Here is a 20302-nt window from a genome sequence, read left to right as displayed (position 1 = left end):
GACTGAGGGTGGCATCGCAACCTCCCGATCCGTCCTGCTCTGTGCATGACAGGGGGCGGCGCCCCAATTCCCCAATCAGCCCTGCTCTGAGCCCGACCAGGGGCTGCACCTAGGGATTGGGCCTGCCCTCTGCCACCCAGGAGCAGGCCTAAGCCAGCAGGTCGTTATCTCCCGAGGGGTCCCAGACTGTGAGAGGGCACAGGCCGGGCTGAGGGACCCTCCCTTCCCCGCCGAGTGCACAAATTTTTGTGCACTGGGCCTCTAGTATGAATAATAAAATGCCAATAAATACATATCTATTAACAATGTAATCTAAAAAACAAAATAAATAAGCAAACAGAACAGAAACAGACTCGTAGATATAGAGAACATTTTGACAGTTGCCAGAGGCAAGGGGGGTAAAAGGATGGTTGAAAAAGGTGAGGGGATGGAAAAGTACAAATTCATTGTTATAGAATAGTCATGGGGATGTAAAGAACAGCATGGGGAATGTAGTCAATAATATTCTAATAAGTATTTATGGTTTCAGATGGGTATGAGATTTATCAGGATGACCGTTCAGTAAGTTATATAATGTCTAATCACCAGGGTATACACCTGAAACTAATATATCATATGCCAATGGTAATTGAAAAAATAAATTGTTGAAAAAGAACTGCCATTTCTAATTGTTAATACATGGAAGATATGAATTGAAAGGAATGAGAAATTATAATAAATATGTAAATATATTTAATACAAAATTCATTTTAAAAAGAGTCCTCAAGAAAGCATGTGGAGCCATCTTGATAAAAAGTGATGGGAATATTCCATTTCTAATATTATTATATTTCAATTTTACAATGCTCTTCCAAATGCAAATAGTTCATACTTTGTCTTTTGTCCCTGTGGGAAATTTTCCATAGCAGCAATTACTAAAGTGCTGTCCTAAATGGGGACATTTGTTCAGGCCTCGCATTTGTATTTCCTCCACTCTGCTCCAGGAAACGGCTACACTTGGAGTGTATCTCCAGACAGAAGTTTAGGAATGGTCATCTCTAATGTCAGAAGCAGGATTAGGATGACTGCTGGATGCGCTACTTCCTGACTCTGCTTCTGTCATAGGTGGCAGGACAAGAGGAGTTGAGTCACAGATGAAAAAGTAAGGTCGGAGAACACCATTGAACAGCTGGCTGAACGTGTAGATGTAAGACCCATTTGTGATGTCATAAAAAGAGATTTCACCTGCTTCATAGTCCAAGAAAATCCCAATGCGACGAGGCCGTTCTAGGTGGAGGAGAGGCACAGATGGGGAGGCAAGGACCATGTACTCATTCTCTTTCAGCAGCCACATGGCCCACACTCCGTTCTCGGGAGATGGTGTAGTTTCCCCCTTTCTTGACACTGTGTCTTGAGAGACTCCTAAACCCCACTCTGCTCTTTCTCCCACCATGACTTCCCAGTAATGCCTTCCTGATGAGAAGTTCTGCAGACCCAGGATGCAGGGCCACGTATCAAATCGCTCGGGGTTGTTGGGGACATCCCTCCACAGTTCTCCGTCCTGCACACTGCGCAGGTCAGCAGTCAAGAGGAGGCTAGGATGCGCTGTGGCCGGGTCCAGCTTTACATCAACTGTGGAAAAAATTTTGTGGGAGATGGAAAAGGCTGGTAAACACATAGGAATCCATTATACTGAAGAGAATAATCACACCATTCCTTTCTCTAACAACTGCTAGAGAAAGCACAGCAAGTATTTCATCTTGCAGGTCACTGAGAATATTCTTCATTACATCTGAGTGTATTCCACTGCTGCTCTGAATCCAGGGCTCACTATTGCCCCATTGAAAACATAACCACTGATGCTATAACAAGACAAGTGCATGACCACTCGGCATCCTTTTCTCTACACCCAAAGCACTTGGGTGCTCTTCGGAATATCGTTGTGAATTTAAAATAAAATTTAAAAACTACTTGGAATATATAAAATTTCTTCTAAGAAACTATAAGAAAGTTTCATTAATATAAAAATCATCACTTTCAAAGGTATGTTAGGTGGAATTCTGAGGTAGAACCCATGACCTTCATACTCGGGTGATACTCAAGAGGGAGATATCTGGGTGAGTCTAATATAGTCACATCAACTTCTTTTAAAAAATCAGAGAGGCTGCTCTGGATATTGGGCTCCTGCCAGAAAAAGGCAGAGATATTTGCATTTGATCTGGCTTTGCTAGCTTTGCAGATGGAGGGGGCACCCCATGAGGAGAAAGGCAGTTGACCTCCAACTGGCAGTCAGCAAGGAAATGGGGATCTCAGCCCTACAGCTGCCCGGAAATGCACTATGCCAAGACCGTAAGGAAGGCTGAAAGATATTCTTCCCAGATCTTTCACAGAAGCCTCGCCTGGCCAACAACTTGATTTTGATCTTGTGAAACCCTAAGCAGAGAAGCCAGCTCACCCCATCTGGAAGTCTTATCTGCAGAACCTTGAGCTAATAAATGCATGTGGCTTTAAGTAACTAAGTCTGGGGCAGCAATAGGACACAAATACTGACACTGGGAAGTCCCAATGAGATTGATGCGAAATTTTACTTGTACACATAATAAGTAAATCTACATATGAAATCTCGGTGAAGAAGTAAGCATGTAAAATATTCAGTGTTTTCTCTTTATAAATAATTAAAAAAGTGAATTTCATTAATATAGTTTTATTTTTAATATCACAATTAACAAATATTACTACTATGATTGCTATTCTTTGTCTCTAAGTCACTAATAGTGATTTTTTTAAATACTCACACCTGAGTGTGTCACACAGGTAGCATACCATCTAGCTGACCCATGAAACCACCTCCAGGTGGCCATTATCATCTCCACATTATGATGACAAGACTCAGTCAAAGACTTCATGTGATTATTTTCTCAAATTCTAGAAATAGTAAATAGCAGGGCTTGAAAGTAGGTCTCCATGGATTGTTAAGCCTATTTAACATGGTACGTCTTACACATCATTCCTGCTCCAGCAGCCTTCTCTGTTCCATTGACAAGGAAAGAAATCTGTGCAGTGGTTTTTAATACAGTCAGGTTTCCTCTTTTTACCCCTTCCATCTTAAACTCAATCACTCACGATGATAGAACTATACCCTAACTCAGTGGTTCTCAACCTTCCTAACGCCGCAACCCTTTAATACAGTTCCTCATGTGTGGTGACCCCCAATTTCATTGTTACAAATTGAACATAATTAAAGCATAGTGATTAATCACAAAAACAATATGTAATTATATATGTGTTTTCTGATGGTCTTAGGCGACCCCTGTGAAAGGGTCATTCGATCTCCAAAGGGGTCGCGACCCACAGGTTGAGAACCGCTGCCTTAACTGCTCATGTCCATCTTCCCAGTGACCTCCAAAACGGTGAATATCTGGAGATCTTAAATGCCCTTTCTATAGCACTCACCAAAAGGCAGTCATCATGCTTTTCCTCCCTCTCCGCTCCCAACCCCTTCACGGTAACCGCCCTTGGAAACGCCAATGACCCAGGACTGGGACTTCTCTCTTCCTCATCTCACTTCCATGTGGTTTTGGCCTGGCTGGCTCAGTCCTTTAATTAAATTGCAATCATATGCTTGCTGATTCCAAATGCATAGCTCCAGCCTAGACCCTTCTCCTGACACTCCATATTTGTAAATTCATCTGATGGCCTGCCATCCATATTTGGATACTTAACATTCTTCACACATTGATATGTCCAAAACCCAACTCCCCCGTTTCATCTGCAATTGTACCATCAATGGAAATGGCAAGTTCACTGTCAGTGAAGAATTAAATCTGGAAACCACTCATAAGTCGTCTTTTTCTCTGACATCTCATGTCTAATTGAGCAGCATATCTTCCCAGCTCTATCTTCAAAATATGCCAAGATCATGTCCATTTCTCAGCACCCCCAGTACCAGCCCATAATCAACTCTGACTGAAGTATCACAAAGATTCTAACTGCTTTTCCCACTTCAAGACTTCCCCCTCTCTGATTCTCAGTAAAGCGTTCAGAGTGATCACCACAAAATATTAACCCAATCATGCTATTCCTCCGCTTACAATTGTTCACTGATTCCCTAGTTCACTTAGAGGTAAAGCATCTGGATCAGTGGTCTAATTACTGCACTTCTGACTCTGCCACTGAAGTACAGGCCTCCTCACAGGTCCTAAAAGACATCATCTATCACACTTCCTTCTCTGGAAGGCTCGCCTCTAGATCAGATGTTAACTGAGTTCCCTACTGCGTCAGGCCATCCGCCATCACAAAATTCAAAAGTAGATGCCCTACCCCAGAACTTCTGGTCACCCTTACTTTTCTCCTTGTTTTCAATATTCTGTATCATCTTCTAACATTTCCTGTATATTGAAAAATTTAAGTAAATATTAGCAACATGAAGCTGGGATTTGTAGCATTTTTGTTGTTGTTCACTGACATATTTCAATGCTTAGGAAAGTAGCTGGTATATTTGTTGAACTAATTAATTGATTACTTCAGTCTGTAAATAGCATTGGGAATATGAGGACATGAATTCTGAGAGTGTAATGATTGTAAGAATTTATGCAATTGATATATATAAATCTCCCTATCAAAACACAGGTTAAATCATTGAATGTCACTGCTATAGAGGGGGTTGGGGTTTTTGGGGGGGTGGGGGGGTTTGGAGCATAACATAGCTTTATTTTTTATAATAAAAATTTCAAATAATATTAAAAATATAAAGAATAAAGTAAAAATCACAATAAATCCCATCTCTCATAGATAAGCGTTATTATACTTCTGTGTATATGTATTTTGCATAAATGGAATTAATTTTATATGATTTTATATTTTTATAGCTTTCTTCCTTCATTCAATAATATGTTCTATTTTCTATGATCCAGGACTATCTATGTCTTTTTTCCCCTCTTTATTGAATACATTGGGTGACACTGGTTAACAAAATTATACAGGCTTCAAGTGCACAATTCTACAACACATCATCTGTACACTATATTGTGTGTTCACCACCCCAAGTCAAATCTCAGCCCATCACTATTTCTCTTCCCTATACCCTCCTCTAGCTCTCCCTCCCCCCCTCCTCCCCAGCAATCACTATGGGACAAGGCTGTTTCCAATTAAGTAGTGAAACCACTATCTAGTCATAATGTATTTTCATTATTGGTATAAGTTGTATTTAAAAAGAATTTTAAAAATTAAATCTGGCCTGGCCAGTTTTCTCAGTGGTTAGGGTGTCAGCCCTCAGGCCAACGTGTCTCGGGTTCAAGGGCACATACCTCAGTTACAGGGTTGCAGGTTCAATCCCCCAACCCCAGTCAGGGTGCAAGCAGGAGGCAACCAATCGATGTGTCTCTTTCACATCGATGTTATTTTTTTCTCTCTCTCTCCCTCCCCCTCTCTTCCACTCTCTAAAAATCTATGAAAAAAATATCCTCACTTGGGTGAGGATTTTTTAAAAAATAAAAATTGAATCTGTATTGTTGTAAAGAATAACATAATCAGGCCAAACCAACTAATTTATGACACTACGGTTATTCCTACCTAAAAGTAATTGACTAAATATTTTTTACTTTATTAATTCTCTAACTTAAGCAACTCATCAAACTGACGGATAATAAAATAAGCCAAACTTATTATTTGATCCTCTGCAATGCTTTTATATTGATTTTTTCTGTCTTTAAATGTGTCATCTAGTCCTTCAAATGTTACTGTTTTAGTATTTTATAAACAAGAAAATGCAGATTTATTGGAACAAATGTTACTGCCATCACAGCTACTGAGCCACTATTTTAACCAAATGCAGTGTATATTGGCATCAAGACTGTTTACATTTCCGTCTTCTTCCCTCTGGGCACGGTGCTGCCTCCCCTCCCCTTACAGTCTGGCATTGCCATGGGACACATTTTCATGAATAACATCGTCGGGGAAGCCACATGCACCACCTCAGCATGTGTACCTTCAGGAGCAGTGCCTGGTTCACCATAACCTCGCCCTCTCCATGGCTACCAGCAATACAAAGGAGGTGGGCTCTGTCTGCAAGGGCCCCAGAATGAGATGATGTGAAACCAAACCCTCCACAATCCTATATAATAAAAGCCTAATATGCAAATAGACTGAATGGTGGAACGACCGGTCGCTATGACGTGCACTGACCACCAGGGAGCAAACATTCAATGCAGGAGCCTCCCACAGCCCACAGGCCTCTGCAATGCTTTTATATTGCCAAAGCAGGTGCCAGTGGGGGTCCCCTGATTGCTCCGCAGAGGGAGGCAACCAGCAGTGGCAGGGGACGGGGCCAGCAAGCAGGCAGCGCCAGGCCAGCCAAGGCGGTGCCAGCAGGGGCCCCCGATCACCCTGCCAGTCACCCACAGGGCAGCCCTGATCACCAGCCAAGCCTAGGGACCCTACCTGTGCACAAATTTCACACAACGGGCCTCTAGTCCAGTAATAAACCAATAGCATGACCTCAAAATAAAACTGTGCTGACTTTAGTCACGAAACTTTGGGTTTTGCTTGTTACTGTACCTGACTGCTCCAGTAGGCAGCCAGATTCCAAACACCCTGTCCTCCAAACTCTAAGGTGCAACCCACCTTGGAACTTCCTCAACATTTCTCTCATCCCAGGGATTCGACACATGGTCTTCAGCTCCAGGGGGATGGTCTCCGGTTCCAGCTGTGTGACACTCTTACTTCTGAGAAGAGCACAGAACCCACAGTTTTTAACATCCACCAACCTCCTTGGCCTCTCCCAACCATGCTCTGCTTCAGAAAGTAAACATACCGGCTCAAGGTTCCTCTTGCCCCCTGGAAATAAAAGAGAAATACAAGCAGGTGTGAGTTTGATATCAGAACTGCTTTTGACAAAATGGGGACAAACCATGAACATCTCTTTAGGAACTATTGGAAATCACTAACTATTATTAAGATAAAGTATAGAAGACATGGATCTCTCTTAATAAAAAACATATATAGGCTATTGTTGAATTTTCTCATGAATTTCAAATAATATAATCAGTTTCCCTCTATAAGAATAGAATATACAAAAGTTTAAGTGAATTCCTATGATATCTACCAATTTAACTATTTTCCAAATTGATAATTCTGACATTTGCATATTTTAATAAAGAGCTACGTTCTGCCACAAATGTATGTGGGGAAAAGAGGGGAAGGGGAACACCTGCAATAAAGTCAACATTAAAATTGTTAATAAAAATATCTTAGATATCTACAGAATGTGTTTGAGAAAGTGAAAGGTGTAGACAAAACGTTACTCTCAATGTCTCTGAAAGAAAACCCCAATTCCCATGTCTCTGGACTCATGTGAACAGGTTCCCTAAGTGGATAAAGACAGAAGTCACCCAGCATCATTTTATTGCCAAGTAGATTATTAAGTAAATCAACTGCATACATTTCTCCTCTCCCTCTAAAAACATTCACCTATCAGATTAATTTTTATAAGTAGGAAATGATAGAGTTTATATTTATGGCAGACCTTGTTCTTGGCCATTGGATATAAAATGTAGTTTACTGATACTGGGGGGAAAGGGAAAGGTGAGGATGAAAATAAAAAGAAATTATTTGAATACATCCTAAGATTTGCATTATAAATCATTTTAACATTTATTTGGTGCTAATGAATGCTCATTTTATTTTTATTTTTTTAAAATATATTTTATTGATTTTTTACAGAGAGGAAGGGAGAGGGATAGAGAGTTAGAAACATCCATGAGAGAGAAACATCCATCAGCTGCCTCCTGCACACTCCCTACTGGGGATGTGCCCGCAACCAAGGTACATGCCCTTGACCAGAATCGAACCTGGGACTCTTCAGTCCACAGGCTGACGCTCTAGCCACTGAGCCAAACTGGTCAGGGCATGAATGCTCATTTTAAATAAGTTGTATTTTGAGATATGATAAGACAATGAATGTTATTAGAAATGCTACAGTTCTGCTCTGGCTGGTGTGGCTCAGTTGGTTGAGTGTTGTCCTGTACACCGAAAGGTGGCAGGTTCAATTCCCAGTCAGGGCACCTGTGCGGGTTTGAATCCTGCTTGGGCTGTAGGGGAAGCAACTCTCTCACATCGATGTTTCTCTCTCTCTCTCTCTCTCTCTCACACACACACACACACACACACACACACACATCAATAAAAAAATATCCTCAGGTGAGGATTTTTAAAAAATGCTGAAGTTCTTGTGTTTACCTACCGTTTAAAATTTAAATTAAAAAATCCTTTCTGACCTTCAGTGTGCTCACAAGGAAATAGGTATAGCAACAATAACAATAAACAATAATAATTTTTATATACAGATATTTTGAATACAAAATGGGTAAAATTAAATATAAATGCCTTGTAAATTCTTCATTTAATGGCCTCCACTGTGCTAAGCCACCATCCTTGTATGAGGATATGACTCACTTAGTTTAGAAATCTCTAAGTCAATGGGACTAAGATAGAATCAGTCTGCCTGGGAACTTCCTATTACAGTGGTTCAGTCAGATGACATGCATGCATCAAGGACGGCATTTCTGATTAACCAGGATTAATGCCTTCATGGAAGATAAAATGAACATTTCCTTCTCCCTGTTATTTGTCTATTCTATAATACCACACAGATATGAGCAAATTGCACCAAGCTCTGTACTTGCACTGCGCCTGGAATAGGCATGCGATGTGGCTGTTTGCCTTAAATTTTAATGTGAAAATCCCAATCTGGACAACTTAAAATTTATCTATATGCTTGGCTATTGCCCGACACAGGTTACCAAAGACTTTCTGAATTGGCCATCACTGAATACAGCAATATTGCCATTGACAGATTGTAAGGTTTTAAGAAGTGTTTTAGCCCAACATAGTGTAGGCTGTCCTTCTTCTGTTTAATGTTACACAAATGATAAAGTTAATTTTAAAAAAATTAGCTTTTTCTCTTCAATGTGAACTACTTTATAAGATTCTGGAGGATCCCCTGATTCTCCTGCGCTTCTGGTGAGCGCGAGGGGGTCCTCTCCGCGGGGTTGTGAGCGCTGCAGCCCCTGAGACCTCACCTCCAGCAGATCCAAGGCCGGGAGCCGGCAGCGGTCCTCCAGCTCCTGCGCCAGCTCCCGCAGGGCCCGGCCGCGCTGCGCCAGCTGCCGCTGGCCTTCGCGCAGTCTCTGCAGCGTGGCGCGCTCCTCCTGCTCCAGCCGCCGCAGCTGCAGCTGCTCCTCCAGGGCCAGGAAGCCGCGGTACTTCTCGAACTCCAGCCTGAAGCGTTGTCTCTGCGTTTCCACTTTCTCCTGCAGGAAGAGGTGACTTCCATCACCAGGGCGGGCCGGCGCCTGCTGCTGCCTTCCTGAGGCAGTGAGGCTAGAAAGGCCTCCCCCACTCTGGGTACGCACTGGCTAATTTTAAAACACGCGTGACACCTGGCTTGACAGAGCTTTCAAGCTGAGAGTTTAAGAAAGGCATGGATTGGGTCTTGGGGACAATGCACTTTAATATTCCAGTTTCAGCAATGCATACAAAATGTGGGGAAAGGAGTAAGGGTATTAGAATTGAATGGCTATTAAATTATTGAGGAGACTCACTAACATACCAGTTGAAATGTACTATTAGAGGGATCACTAGAAGGAGCCATGCGCAGAAACAGCAGGATCATTAAAAGAGATCAGAGACCTGGGTTTATAGATGTGAACGAGGAAAGGCTCTACTAAAAATAGCCTGATACTGGCACAAGAACAAGCATATAGATCAATGGAACAGAACAGAGATCCCAGAAATCGACCCAAGCCATTAAGCTCAATTAATATTTGACAAAGAAGGCAAGAACATACAATGGAGTCAAGACAGTCTTTTCAATAAATGGCGTTGGGAAAATTAGACAGGTACATGCAAAGAAATGAAACTTGACAACCATCTTACATCATACACAAAAATAAACTCAAAATGAATAAAAGATTTAAATGTAAGTCATGAAACCATAAAAACCCAAAAAAGAAACCATAGGCAGCAAAATCTCAAACATCTCTCACAGCAATGTTTACGAATACATCTGCTAGGGCAAAGGAACTGAGGAGAAAACAAACAAATGGGACTACATCAAAATAAAAAGCTTCTGAACAGCAAAAGAAATCATCAACAAAATGAAAAGGGAGTCCACTGTATGGGAGAACATATTTGGCAATGATACATCTGATAAAGGGTTAATCTCCAAAATATATGGGGAAGTCATACAACTTAACAAAAGAAAGACAAACAATCCAATTAAAAAATGGGCAAAGGACCTAAATAGATTGCTGAGGCTAAAGCAAACAGTAGTTAGCATATTAATGCAAAAAGACTGGTTGGAAGGCCAATGAACTTTGATATTCAGCAGGGCTGAAAATCAGCATAATACTGCCCTGCTGTGGGCTCAGTGGCTCAAGGCAATTCCCTAACCTGATACTCCTTATGCTGTTTACCAAACTTTACCTTTGATCTGCCTGTATGCATTGCTAAAGGGTAAATGTGTATTCAAGTAAATAAAAAGCAGACTGGCCAGAAGTCAGAGTGCCTCTTCAAGAGAGAGGTCTCCACCTGGCCCCCCATGCCTTCTAAATTCATATTTCTTGTATAGCATTTTCATTTGCGCATCAGCCCCTCCTTCAGATCCTGTACCCCGCTGTGAAGGTTGTGGCAATAGACATTTCTCCAAAGCAGACATAAAGATGGCCAAGAGACATATGAAAAAATGCTCAAAGTTACTGATCATCAGAGATATGTAAATTAAAATGACAATGAGGTATCACTTCACACCTGTCAGAATGTCTACCAACAGCAAACCAACAAATGACAAGTGCTGGCAAGGATATGGAGAAAAGGGAACCCTAGTACACTGCTGGTGGGAATGCAGACTGGTTCAGGCACTGTGAAAAACAGTATGGAATTTCCTCAAAAAATTAAATATGGAACTGCCATTTACCCAGTGATCCCATTTCTAGGAATATATCCTAAGAAATCTGAAACACCAATCAGAAAGAATGTATGCACCCCTATGTTCATAGCAGCACAATTTACAATAGCTAAGATAGGGAAACAGCCTAAGTACCCATCAGTAGATGAATGGATAAAAAAGCTGTGGTACATTTATACCATGGAATACTATGCAGCAGTAAAATAAAATAAAAAAGGATCTCTTACCTTTGAGACAGCATGGAGGGACTTGGAAAGTATTATGCTAAGTGAAATAAGCCAGTCAAAGAAAGACAAGTATCACATGATTTCATTTATATGTGGAATCTAATTAACAAAATGAACTAATGAGTGGAGTAGATCCAGAGACATGGAAGCATGGAACAGAGTGCAGAATCTCAGAGGGAAGGTAGGGAAGGGTGGGTGGATGGGAAAAGATCAACCCAAGAACTTGTATGCATATAGGCATAACCCATGGACACAAACAATAGGGTGTGAAAGGCCTGAGGCAGGGGGACAGGAGGCTAGAAGGGGTCTATTGGGGGAACAAAGGGGACATATGTAATACTTTTAAAAATAAAGATTTAAATTTTTTTAAAGATCCAAATGCAATAGTGTGGCCCATATAACTAACACAAGGGACATTCCAAGAGCACACAGATCAGAAGATCAAGGAGCCTACTACACTGTGTCCGACAAGAAGGCCATTCAACCAAGACAGGATGGTACAGCAGTCTGATCCAATACAAACACACACACAATAAGTAGGGAAACAAAGTCACTGGCCACAAATGAAAGAAGAGGAGGAATCTCCAGAAAAAGGGCTAAATGAAATGGAGGCAAGCAATTTATCAGATATAGAGTTCAAAGTAATGGTTATAAGGATGTTCAAACAACTTACTGAGAACTACAAGGAACTTAATGAGAACTACAGGAACTTAGTGGGAACAACATCAGCATGAAAAACGACATAGAAACTATGAATAGGAAAGAGTCAGAAATGAAGAATGACATAGCTAAAATAATGAATAGCCTGGAAGGAATTAACAGTAGGTTAGAAGAACCTGAGGATCAGATTAGTGAATTAGAAGTCAAGGTAGAAAAAAAAAATCACTCAATTAGAGCAGCAAAAAGAAAAAATACTTAAAAAGCAAGAGGACAGTTTAAGGGAACTGAGGTACAACACAAAATGCAGCAAAATCCACATCATAGGGGTACCAGGGAAAGAAGAAAGTGAGCAAGGGCTAGAGAACCTGTTTGATAAAATACTGACAGAAAATTTCCCTAACCTGGAAGAGGAAAAAGTCCCATAAGGTCAGGAAGCACAATGAGACCAATAAAAATGAACACAAAGAGACCCACAGCAAGACACATCATAATTAAAATAGCAAACTTTAAAGACAATGAATTTTATGGGCAACAAAAGAGAGGCAGTTACCTACTAGATAGCTCCCATAAGGCTATATCTGATTTCTCAACTGAAACACTACAAGCTAGAAGGGAATGGCATGAAGTATTTAAAGTAATGAAGAGCAAGAATCTAAAACCAAGAGTACTCTATCCAGCAAGGCTATCATTCACCATTGAAGGTGAAACAAAGAGCTTCCCAGACCAAAAAAAAAAAAAGTCTGAAGGAGTACATTACCACCAAACCAGCATTGCAATAAATGCTAAAGGGACTATTGTAAAAAGAAGAAATAGAGAGAGTGAGAAGAACATGGGCATACAGGATAAAAATGTCAATAAATAAGTACCTATTAATAATAACCTTAAATGTAAATGGATTAAATGTTCCAACCAAAAGACACAGGATAGCTGAATGGATAAGACAGCATGACCCAACTACATGCTATCTACAAGAAACTCACCTCAGAACAAAAGACACACACCAATAATGAACTATCAGGAAGAGGAACTAAGAAAACAAGCCCATCTACTATTGTAACAACCACAAAAAAATAGGGTACTCAGGAGATAAAAGACCTATACTCAGAAATTTCACCAAGGAGATAAAAGACCTGTACTCAGAAAACTATAGAACATTGAAGAAAGAAATTAAGCAAGATACAAATAAGTGGATGCACATACCATGTTCATGGATTGGAAGAATTAACATAATTAAAATGTCCATACCACCCAAAGCAATATATAAGTCCAACTCAATTCCTATTAAAATATCGATGGCATATTTCAAGATAAAAAAATATTCCAAAATTTATATGGAACCGAAAGACACTGAATAGCTGAAGTCATCTTGAGAAAGAAGAAGAAAGTTGGAGGTATCACAATACCAAATTGCAAACTATGCTACAAGGCCATTGTAATCAAAACAGCCTGATACTGGCATAGGAACAGGCATATAGATCAATGGAACAGGACAGACCCCAGAAATACACCCATGCTTTAATGGTCACATTTAGTATTTGACAAAGGAGGCAAGGACATACAATGGACTAATGACAGTCTCTTCAATAAATGGTGTTGGGAAAATTGGACAGGTCCACACAAAAGAAAAGGGAAAGGGGAAGGAAAGGGAAGGAAAGGAAAGAAGAAAAAAGAAAAGAAAAGAAAAGAGAAGAGAAGAAAAGAAAAGAAAAGAAGATGAAAGGAAAGAAAAGAAAAGGAAGAGGAAAAGAAAGAAAAAAAGAAACAAACAAATAAACAAACTAGACCACTAATTTACACCATACACCAGAATAAACTCCAAATGGATAAAAGATTTCAATGTAAGTCATGAACCATAAGATCCTAGTAGAAAACATAGGCAGTAAAATCTCAGACATCTCTCGCAGCAATATATTTGCTGATATGTCTCTGAGAACAAGGAAAACTCAGGAAAAAATAAACAAATGGGACTACAAAAAAAACTAAAAAGCTTCCCTACAGTAAAAGAAACCATCAACAAAATGAAAAGAGAACCCACTGTATGGGAGAACATATTTGCCAATGATATATCTGATAAGGCGTTAATCTCCAAAATATATAAAGAACTTATACAAATCAACACTGGAAGACAAACAATCCAATTTTAAAAATGAGCAAAGGATCTGAATAGAAACTTCTCTAAAGAGGACATACAGATGGCAAATAGACATATGAAAAAAAAAATGCTCAACATCACTAATCATCAGAGAGATGCAAATAAAAACTTCAATGTATCACCTCATACCTTTTAGAATGTCAACTATCAATACATCAACAAACAACAAGTGCTGGTGAGGATGTGGAGAAAAGGGAACCATAGGACACTGTAGGTGGGAGTATGGACTGGTGAAGCCACTATGGAAAACAGTATGGAGTCGCCTCAAAAAATTTAAAATGGAACTGCCATTTGACCCAGTGGTCCCATCTCTGGGAATATCCTAAGAATCCTGAAACACCCATCAGAAAGAATGTATGCACCTATGTTCATGGCAGCATTATTTACAATAGCCAAGATCTGGAAATAGCCCAAGTTCCCATCAGCAGATGAGGGGATAAAAAAGCTGTAAAAAAGAAGCATGGCTCAACCTGGAGAGTATTATGCTAAGTGAAATAATCCAATCACAGAAAGTCAAATACCATATGATCTCACTTATATGTGAAATCTACTGAACAAAATAAAACTGATGAACAAAATAGAACCGGAAGCATGGATACATTCAACTGACAAATGTCAGAGGGGAGGGTTGGGGTGAACTGGATAAAGAAGGTGAAGGGATGAGCTAAAGAACATACCATATATGTATAGCCATGGACACAGACACTAGTGTGGTGAAGGCCAAGGGAAGGGGACACGGCAGGCTGGGTGGAGGCAGGCAACGGGGGGAGGAAGGAGTGGGGGACATCTACAATAGTGTCAACAATAAAAAATTCAAATTTAAAAAAGGAGGCTGAATGTCCAAATGATCCTGTTCTATGTATGATGGATCTCTTCTAGCTGTGTTTCATCTGTATCAATGCTATGAAATGTTTATTATTCATTCATCCAGCAAATGCAATCTTCAAACTCATAGTGGTAGAATCGGACTCTGCTTGAGGTTCCAGGGATGCAGCAGTGAGATACAGTGAGAGCCAGATGGGAAAAGCTGTTTATGATTCAGGTGGGGGTTACAGATAAGAAGGGCACAGCTGTAACAAGAGTGCTGGAGCAGGGAAGAATAATTTAATGACCCAAATTTGTATCCTTCAAACATGCAAGGCTTCTGAAGTCACAATATTCTCATACCTTCCAAATGACAGTTTTCTTCCCCACGTTGGCCTCCTGAGTCAAGGCCTCCTCCATCTCTTTCCTCACAAGTTCCAGGGCCATCTGGAGCTTTACCTGTTGGGGAAGATATGCTGAGACCATTAAGATGCCCTCATTCAGCATCTATCCCGACTAGGTGTGTCAGGCACTACAAAGATTGCCTAAAACAGGCCTTGTGAGCATAGCAATATGTCCAACCTCATTATAACTACATGAAATACAAATACACTTTGTTAATGTGAGACATAATCAAAGGTTTATCTAAAAGTATGTTCATGGCATTATTTAAAATAGCAAAACCACAACTAATCAAAATATTAAAAGTAGGAGGTAAGAAAAATGTATTTTACATTAACAGGATACAATTAAAATAAGGTGCTTAATACTAAGAATAAGGGGCTTAATAACAAAAAATGCTCAAAATTACAAAGTTAATTAAAATAAGTATATTTTATTTAATGTGATACCAATTTTGTAAAATGTGCTTTAAATAATATATAAAAACTAGGCAGAGATCAGTAAAAATATTCAATGGATTAAAAACCTTACCTATTAGTGCCTGGTGAGAAATAGTGTTATTCCTAAATCTGTACATGTCAACTTCCAAAAATTATTTACTACTTTGTAATCAGAAAAGTGTTTATTATTATTAGACAACAAGAAACCATGTAAGTTGGTATTTACTCAATGAAAAAGAAATAGAGAATGTTGTAAATCTCACAAGGAGTGGAGAAAATTTAATGAAAACTAAATCTCCTTTCAACCCTAGCCCCTGCTAGAGGTAAACACATATTTTATTTGCAAAGAACACACACAAAGATACACCTGCACACAAATTTTAAAACTCTACCCAAAGTCATCCAATAAGCCTCATAAAATAAAAACTCTTTTCAAAGTCATTAATAACAAGTTATTTCTAAAAAATAATGATAATAAAGTAATGCTCACAAAACGCAGTAGATTGATGAAGGATTTAACACGACCGAAATGGCATTCGAATTAGCATTTGAAAGGAATAGAAACATGTAGATGGAGAAAAGCCCCCCACCCCCACCCCCGTGGAAGAAATTGTGAGCAAAAGCAAGGAGGTGCCTAAGGCCTGGTGTGCTTGGGGACAACCGTGATCCGCTAGTGTTGCTGCATCTTGGCTGGTGAAGACGACAGCTGTAGAAAGAGAACATGGAGCCCTAACAAGTTGAGACTGATAGGTTAAGATGCTCAGAAGATATTTATTTGGTATTTAATTGAAAGACTATTAAAATAGAGAAAACTTCTCTAGAAATATTACACTAGCCATGCTCTGTATGGTGCTTTCTGGATGTAAAGAAGGCAGAAACATTCTGTAGAAGTCTAGTTGGAAAATAGCTGGCATCTGAGTTTTGTAGGTGGCAACCAAAACCAAAAAGAAAACTCAGCCCTAGCCGGTTTGGCTCAGTGGATAGAGCGTCGGCCTGCGGACTGAAGGGTCCCAGGTTCGATTCTGCTCAAGGGCATGTACCTTGATTGCGGGCACATCCCCGGCGGGGGGTGTGCGGGAGGCAGCTGGTCAATGTTTCTCTCTCATCAATGTTTCTAGTTCTCTATCCCTCTCCCTTCCTCTCTGTAAAAGGTCAATAAAATATATTTTTTTTTAAAAAAAGAAAGAAAACTCAGAGATATTTCTAGGTAAGTCCAGAGGGAAGTTGAGGGAATAAACACCCCAAATCTTGATTTAAACAACAGAACCAAGTTTTAAAAATAAAATGAAATTTGTACTTTAATTCATTTCGTGATGGTATTTCAGATAACATGTCAATATCTTCTTTTGCTAGTAGCTGTTCCAGATGTCAGGAATTTAATTGTGTTCAGAATATGTCCGGGAACTTTTGAAGAGCACCAGGAGGGAGAATTCTATGTATAGAGTTTCACAGATGACCCTTTTGGGGGCAAGGATTCATGTAGGAGGCACCTCTTCATTAAGGCGCTCACATCCTTATTCCCTGAATAGGAGTTAATAAAGACCTGCTTGTGCCCTTAGCTCCTGGATTCCTATTTCAGAGCCCTGTGCCCACTCAGGCGCTACTGAACTAATACTCGAACCCTGGGATTGTGTTGGTAACTGTTAATAAGGCGGAGGTACACATTATGTAAAAGAAGGCGTTGTGCCAATGGTAGCTTTTAGGAAGGTTTTCCATAAAGTACACACCTGTAACCAAGCAGCAAGTGGACACCAGAGCTCTTACTGTGGGGCCCAGACTGTCAGCATGGGGGACGGAGCAGAGAAGGGAAGTACAGGGCCGGGGAGGGCCCTGTGGGGGAGGGACCCTGCCCAGCGCGTGCTCTGGGCTCCTTAGCAAGGGCCGCCGGGGGTACCACGGAGCAAAGGCAGGGACCCTTCCCAACCTGAGTGCGCGCTGTGGGAAGGGGACTCGTCTCCCGGGGGGGAAAGCCAGGGGCGTGCGGAGGTTGGGGAGAGGGGGCAGTGCGGGCAGGGGCGATGGGGGCGCGGGGCCGAGTGCCAGGGGCTCGCAGGGGAGGCGCGCGGGGGCGGACACCAAGTCCTTGGGAGCAGGCGCTGGCGCCAGGCTGGTCCCTGGGCAGGTCCCCGGACGCCTCCGCGGGGCCGGCCGGGGTCCGAGGGCCCTTCCCGCCCGGCCGGCCCGCAGGTGCGCCGCGAGCACAGCTCACCTGGTGGCGCTGGGCGGCCTCCTGCAGCGGCGCCGTGCGGTGGCCCCTGTGCTCCGGGCCCGCGTCGCACGCCCAGCACAGCGCCGCCTGGTCCTCCTCGCAGAAGAGGCTGAGCTCCTGGCCGTGCCGCGCGCACTGCGGGCCCGCGGGGCTCGCGCCCGGGCCCAGCTGCCGCAGGCCGTCCACCAGGCTGGCCAGCTGCCGGTTGGGGCGGAAGCCCTCCCGCCGGAAGGGGCCCCGGCACTGCGGGCAGGCGAAGAGGCCGCCCTGCTCGCCGGCCGCCCGGTCGCAGAACTCGGAGATGCAGCGCAGGCAGAAGCTGTGGCCGCAGTCCACGCTGACCGGGTCCTGCAGCAAGTCCAGGCACACGGGGCACCGCGCCTCCTCCCGCAGGCGCTGCCCCGCCGACCCCGCGGCCATGCCGTCCGCCCCGCGCGGGCCGTGCCGCCTCCCTCCTGTGCGCGCTCGGCGGGCCCTGCGCCCGCTGCCTCCACTATCTCTCTCCGTCCTGTCTGCACGCTCGGGAGGGGCCCTGCCTGAGGAGCGGGCGCAGCACGCGCTTTATCTGCAGGATTGCGTTCGGGAGGCCAGGGCAGCCCCTCCCTGTGAAAAGCGACAGCGCACAGGCCCCGGGCTACGCGGTGAATGAACACTCCAGGCCTGAACGCGTCTGACGGGGGCCCCTGACTGAGTGCTCCTGTTTCCACCTCCCGTGAATCGGGGAAGGGCTGAGAGCCCTCCTTCTGCCATGGTCTGCACCACCCAATAGCCTCCTCAGCCTTACATGCATAATGATTTCTTAACATCTTTTTTCCAAACCCCAACCTGTCTACCTCCTGTTAATTAGCTCATGATTTTTTGAAAAATGAGGACATGAATTGAAGGGGAGATAGATGCCTGAGTAGACGTGTGTGATGGTGATAGGTCTGTAAACCAGCAACATTCAGAGCATTGGAATGACTATCCGGTTGGGCTCAGAGCGTCCTGCAGGCCTGCCAGGGAGTTAGGGTTGCTGCCCAGCGGATCTCAGAGGTGACAACGCTGGAGGCCAAGAGGTTCCTTGGAGGGACAATCAAGCAGAGGCTGTCAGAGCTGCTGCTCCTGTGACATGGGGGGACTGAGAAAAACAGGGAAGGAGGAAGGTGATTCGACAGACAGTATGTGGGCCATCCTGACCCAGGATGAGTATGGTGAGGTCATTAGGTCATTGGAAGGTAGACATCTGCCAGTGAACAAAATGTAATTTGCATTTTGTTGAGTTTGAAGTGATAGGCATGTCTGCAGCAAACTACCCACTCTGGTAGCCGGGCTCCCAGATGCAAGGTGAGCAAAAGACATGTGGCCCAGCTCTCAAGAGCCCTAATAACTGGAACAAGGAAACTCGCCAGCGCTGCAAGACTGTAACAGAGGACTGGAAACCAGCCTCTGGGGCCAGGTGGAACCCTGCGCTAGCACCTGAAGAGCAAGCGCAAACCACAGGTGGGAAGTGGGTGGGGGGACGGGTGGCAAGCAGAACTGTGAGAGGGCAGAGTCCAGATGAGCTGCAGAGGCGGGCGCAGGATTTACCCGTTACTCCAGCCCCAGGCAGGCTGGTGTGCGGCCAGATGAGGGTGAGTGACAGCAGATAAGGTCCCAGTGAGAATCCAGGCCAGATGACTCAGGTCCTTGTGGCACTGCTCCCGTGACACTTGGCTGGAGCTTTGGCAGAAGGCAGAGTCTAAAAGGCCTGAGAGCATCTGCTGAAAGAGTATGTGCATAATGAAATGGATAGATTCTTTGAGAACAGACACACACAGTATGAGCTAAACCTGATGTTAGAAAAGAAAGCAAACGTACAGAGGGCTCCATGACAGAAAATGTACTCTGACCCTGGGCTGGAGACTTGCTAGCTGAGGGGCTTTAGGGGAGCTGTGTCAACTTTCCATGCCCACTTCCTCTAACATGTGAGGACAGTGCTAGTGCCACTCAGGATCCAACGAGCTAATAGATGTCACACATTTGACACAAGTCCTTGCATGTAATATGTATATTTAGCTAAGAGAGAGAAAGAGAGAGAGAGAGAACACGTAGCAAAAGGAGTGAAAGAATAGTGAGACAGAATGTAAGCTATATGAGGACAGAAGGATGTTTTTTCTATTTGGTCCAATGCTGTATCCCCAGTACCTTGAGGAGTGACTGGCACATATGTACACCCAATAAATAGTAGGTGAATAAATAAGTGAATAAATGAACAGAATCAGTACAGTTTATCCTAGAAGCTAATGAAAGAGAGAATTTCAAAGGTGACCATATGATATCAAATGTGAGATCCATAGTTTTCTGCATTTTACATATATGGTCAAGCTTTTTATTACTGTGATTCTGGGAGATACTAGAACCTGTTTCTTTTTTATTTGGAGACAAAACAAAGCAACTTATTTGCTCAAATGTATGGACAACTTGATAGCACGGATCACATGAATGCAG

At 42.7% G+C, this 20302-nt stretch overlaps 1 protein-coding gene across 1 annotated transcript; it reads right to left on the bottom strand.

Moving 5' to 3' along the window:
- Positions 1–289: 289 nt before the first annotated feature.
- Positions 290–18330, bottom strand: TRIM58 (tripartite motif containing 58). The gene is made up of 6 exons (XM_070414137.1): positions 17837–18330; positions 15149–15244; positions 9057–9287; positions 6791–6813; positions 6601–6701; positions 290–1611 (listed from the first exon to the last, which is right to left on the bottom strand). The coding sequence occupies exons 1-6, from the start codon at positions 18254–18256 to the stop codon at positions 1022–1024; spliced, it is 1461 nt and encodes a 486-aa protein (XP_070270238.1). The 5' UTR covers positions 18257–18330; the 3' UTR covers positions 290–1021.
- Between the last annotated feature and the right edge of the window lie 1972 nt (positions 18331–20302).

This window comes from Myotis yumanensis, unplaced genomic scaffold (genome assembly GCF_028538775.1).
Source record: "Myotis yumanensis isolate MYYU_CA2020_CCGP unplaced genomic scaffold, mMyoYum1.0.hap1 SCAF_5, whole genome shotgun sequence".
NCBI lineage: Eukaryota > Metazoa > Chordata > Mammalia > Chiroptera > Vespertilionidae > Myotis > Myotis yumanensis.
Note: the sequence above shows the minus strand (reverse complement) of the source record. Positions and strands in the feature narration are given on the sequence as shown.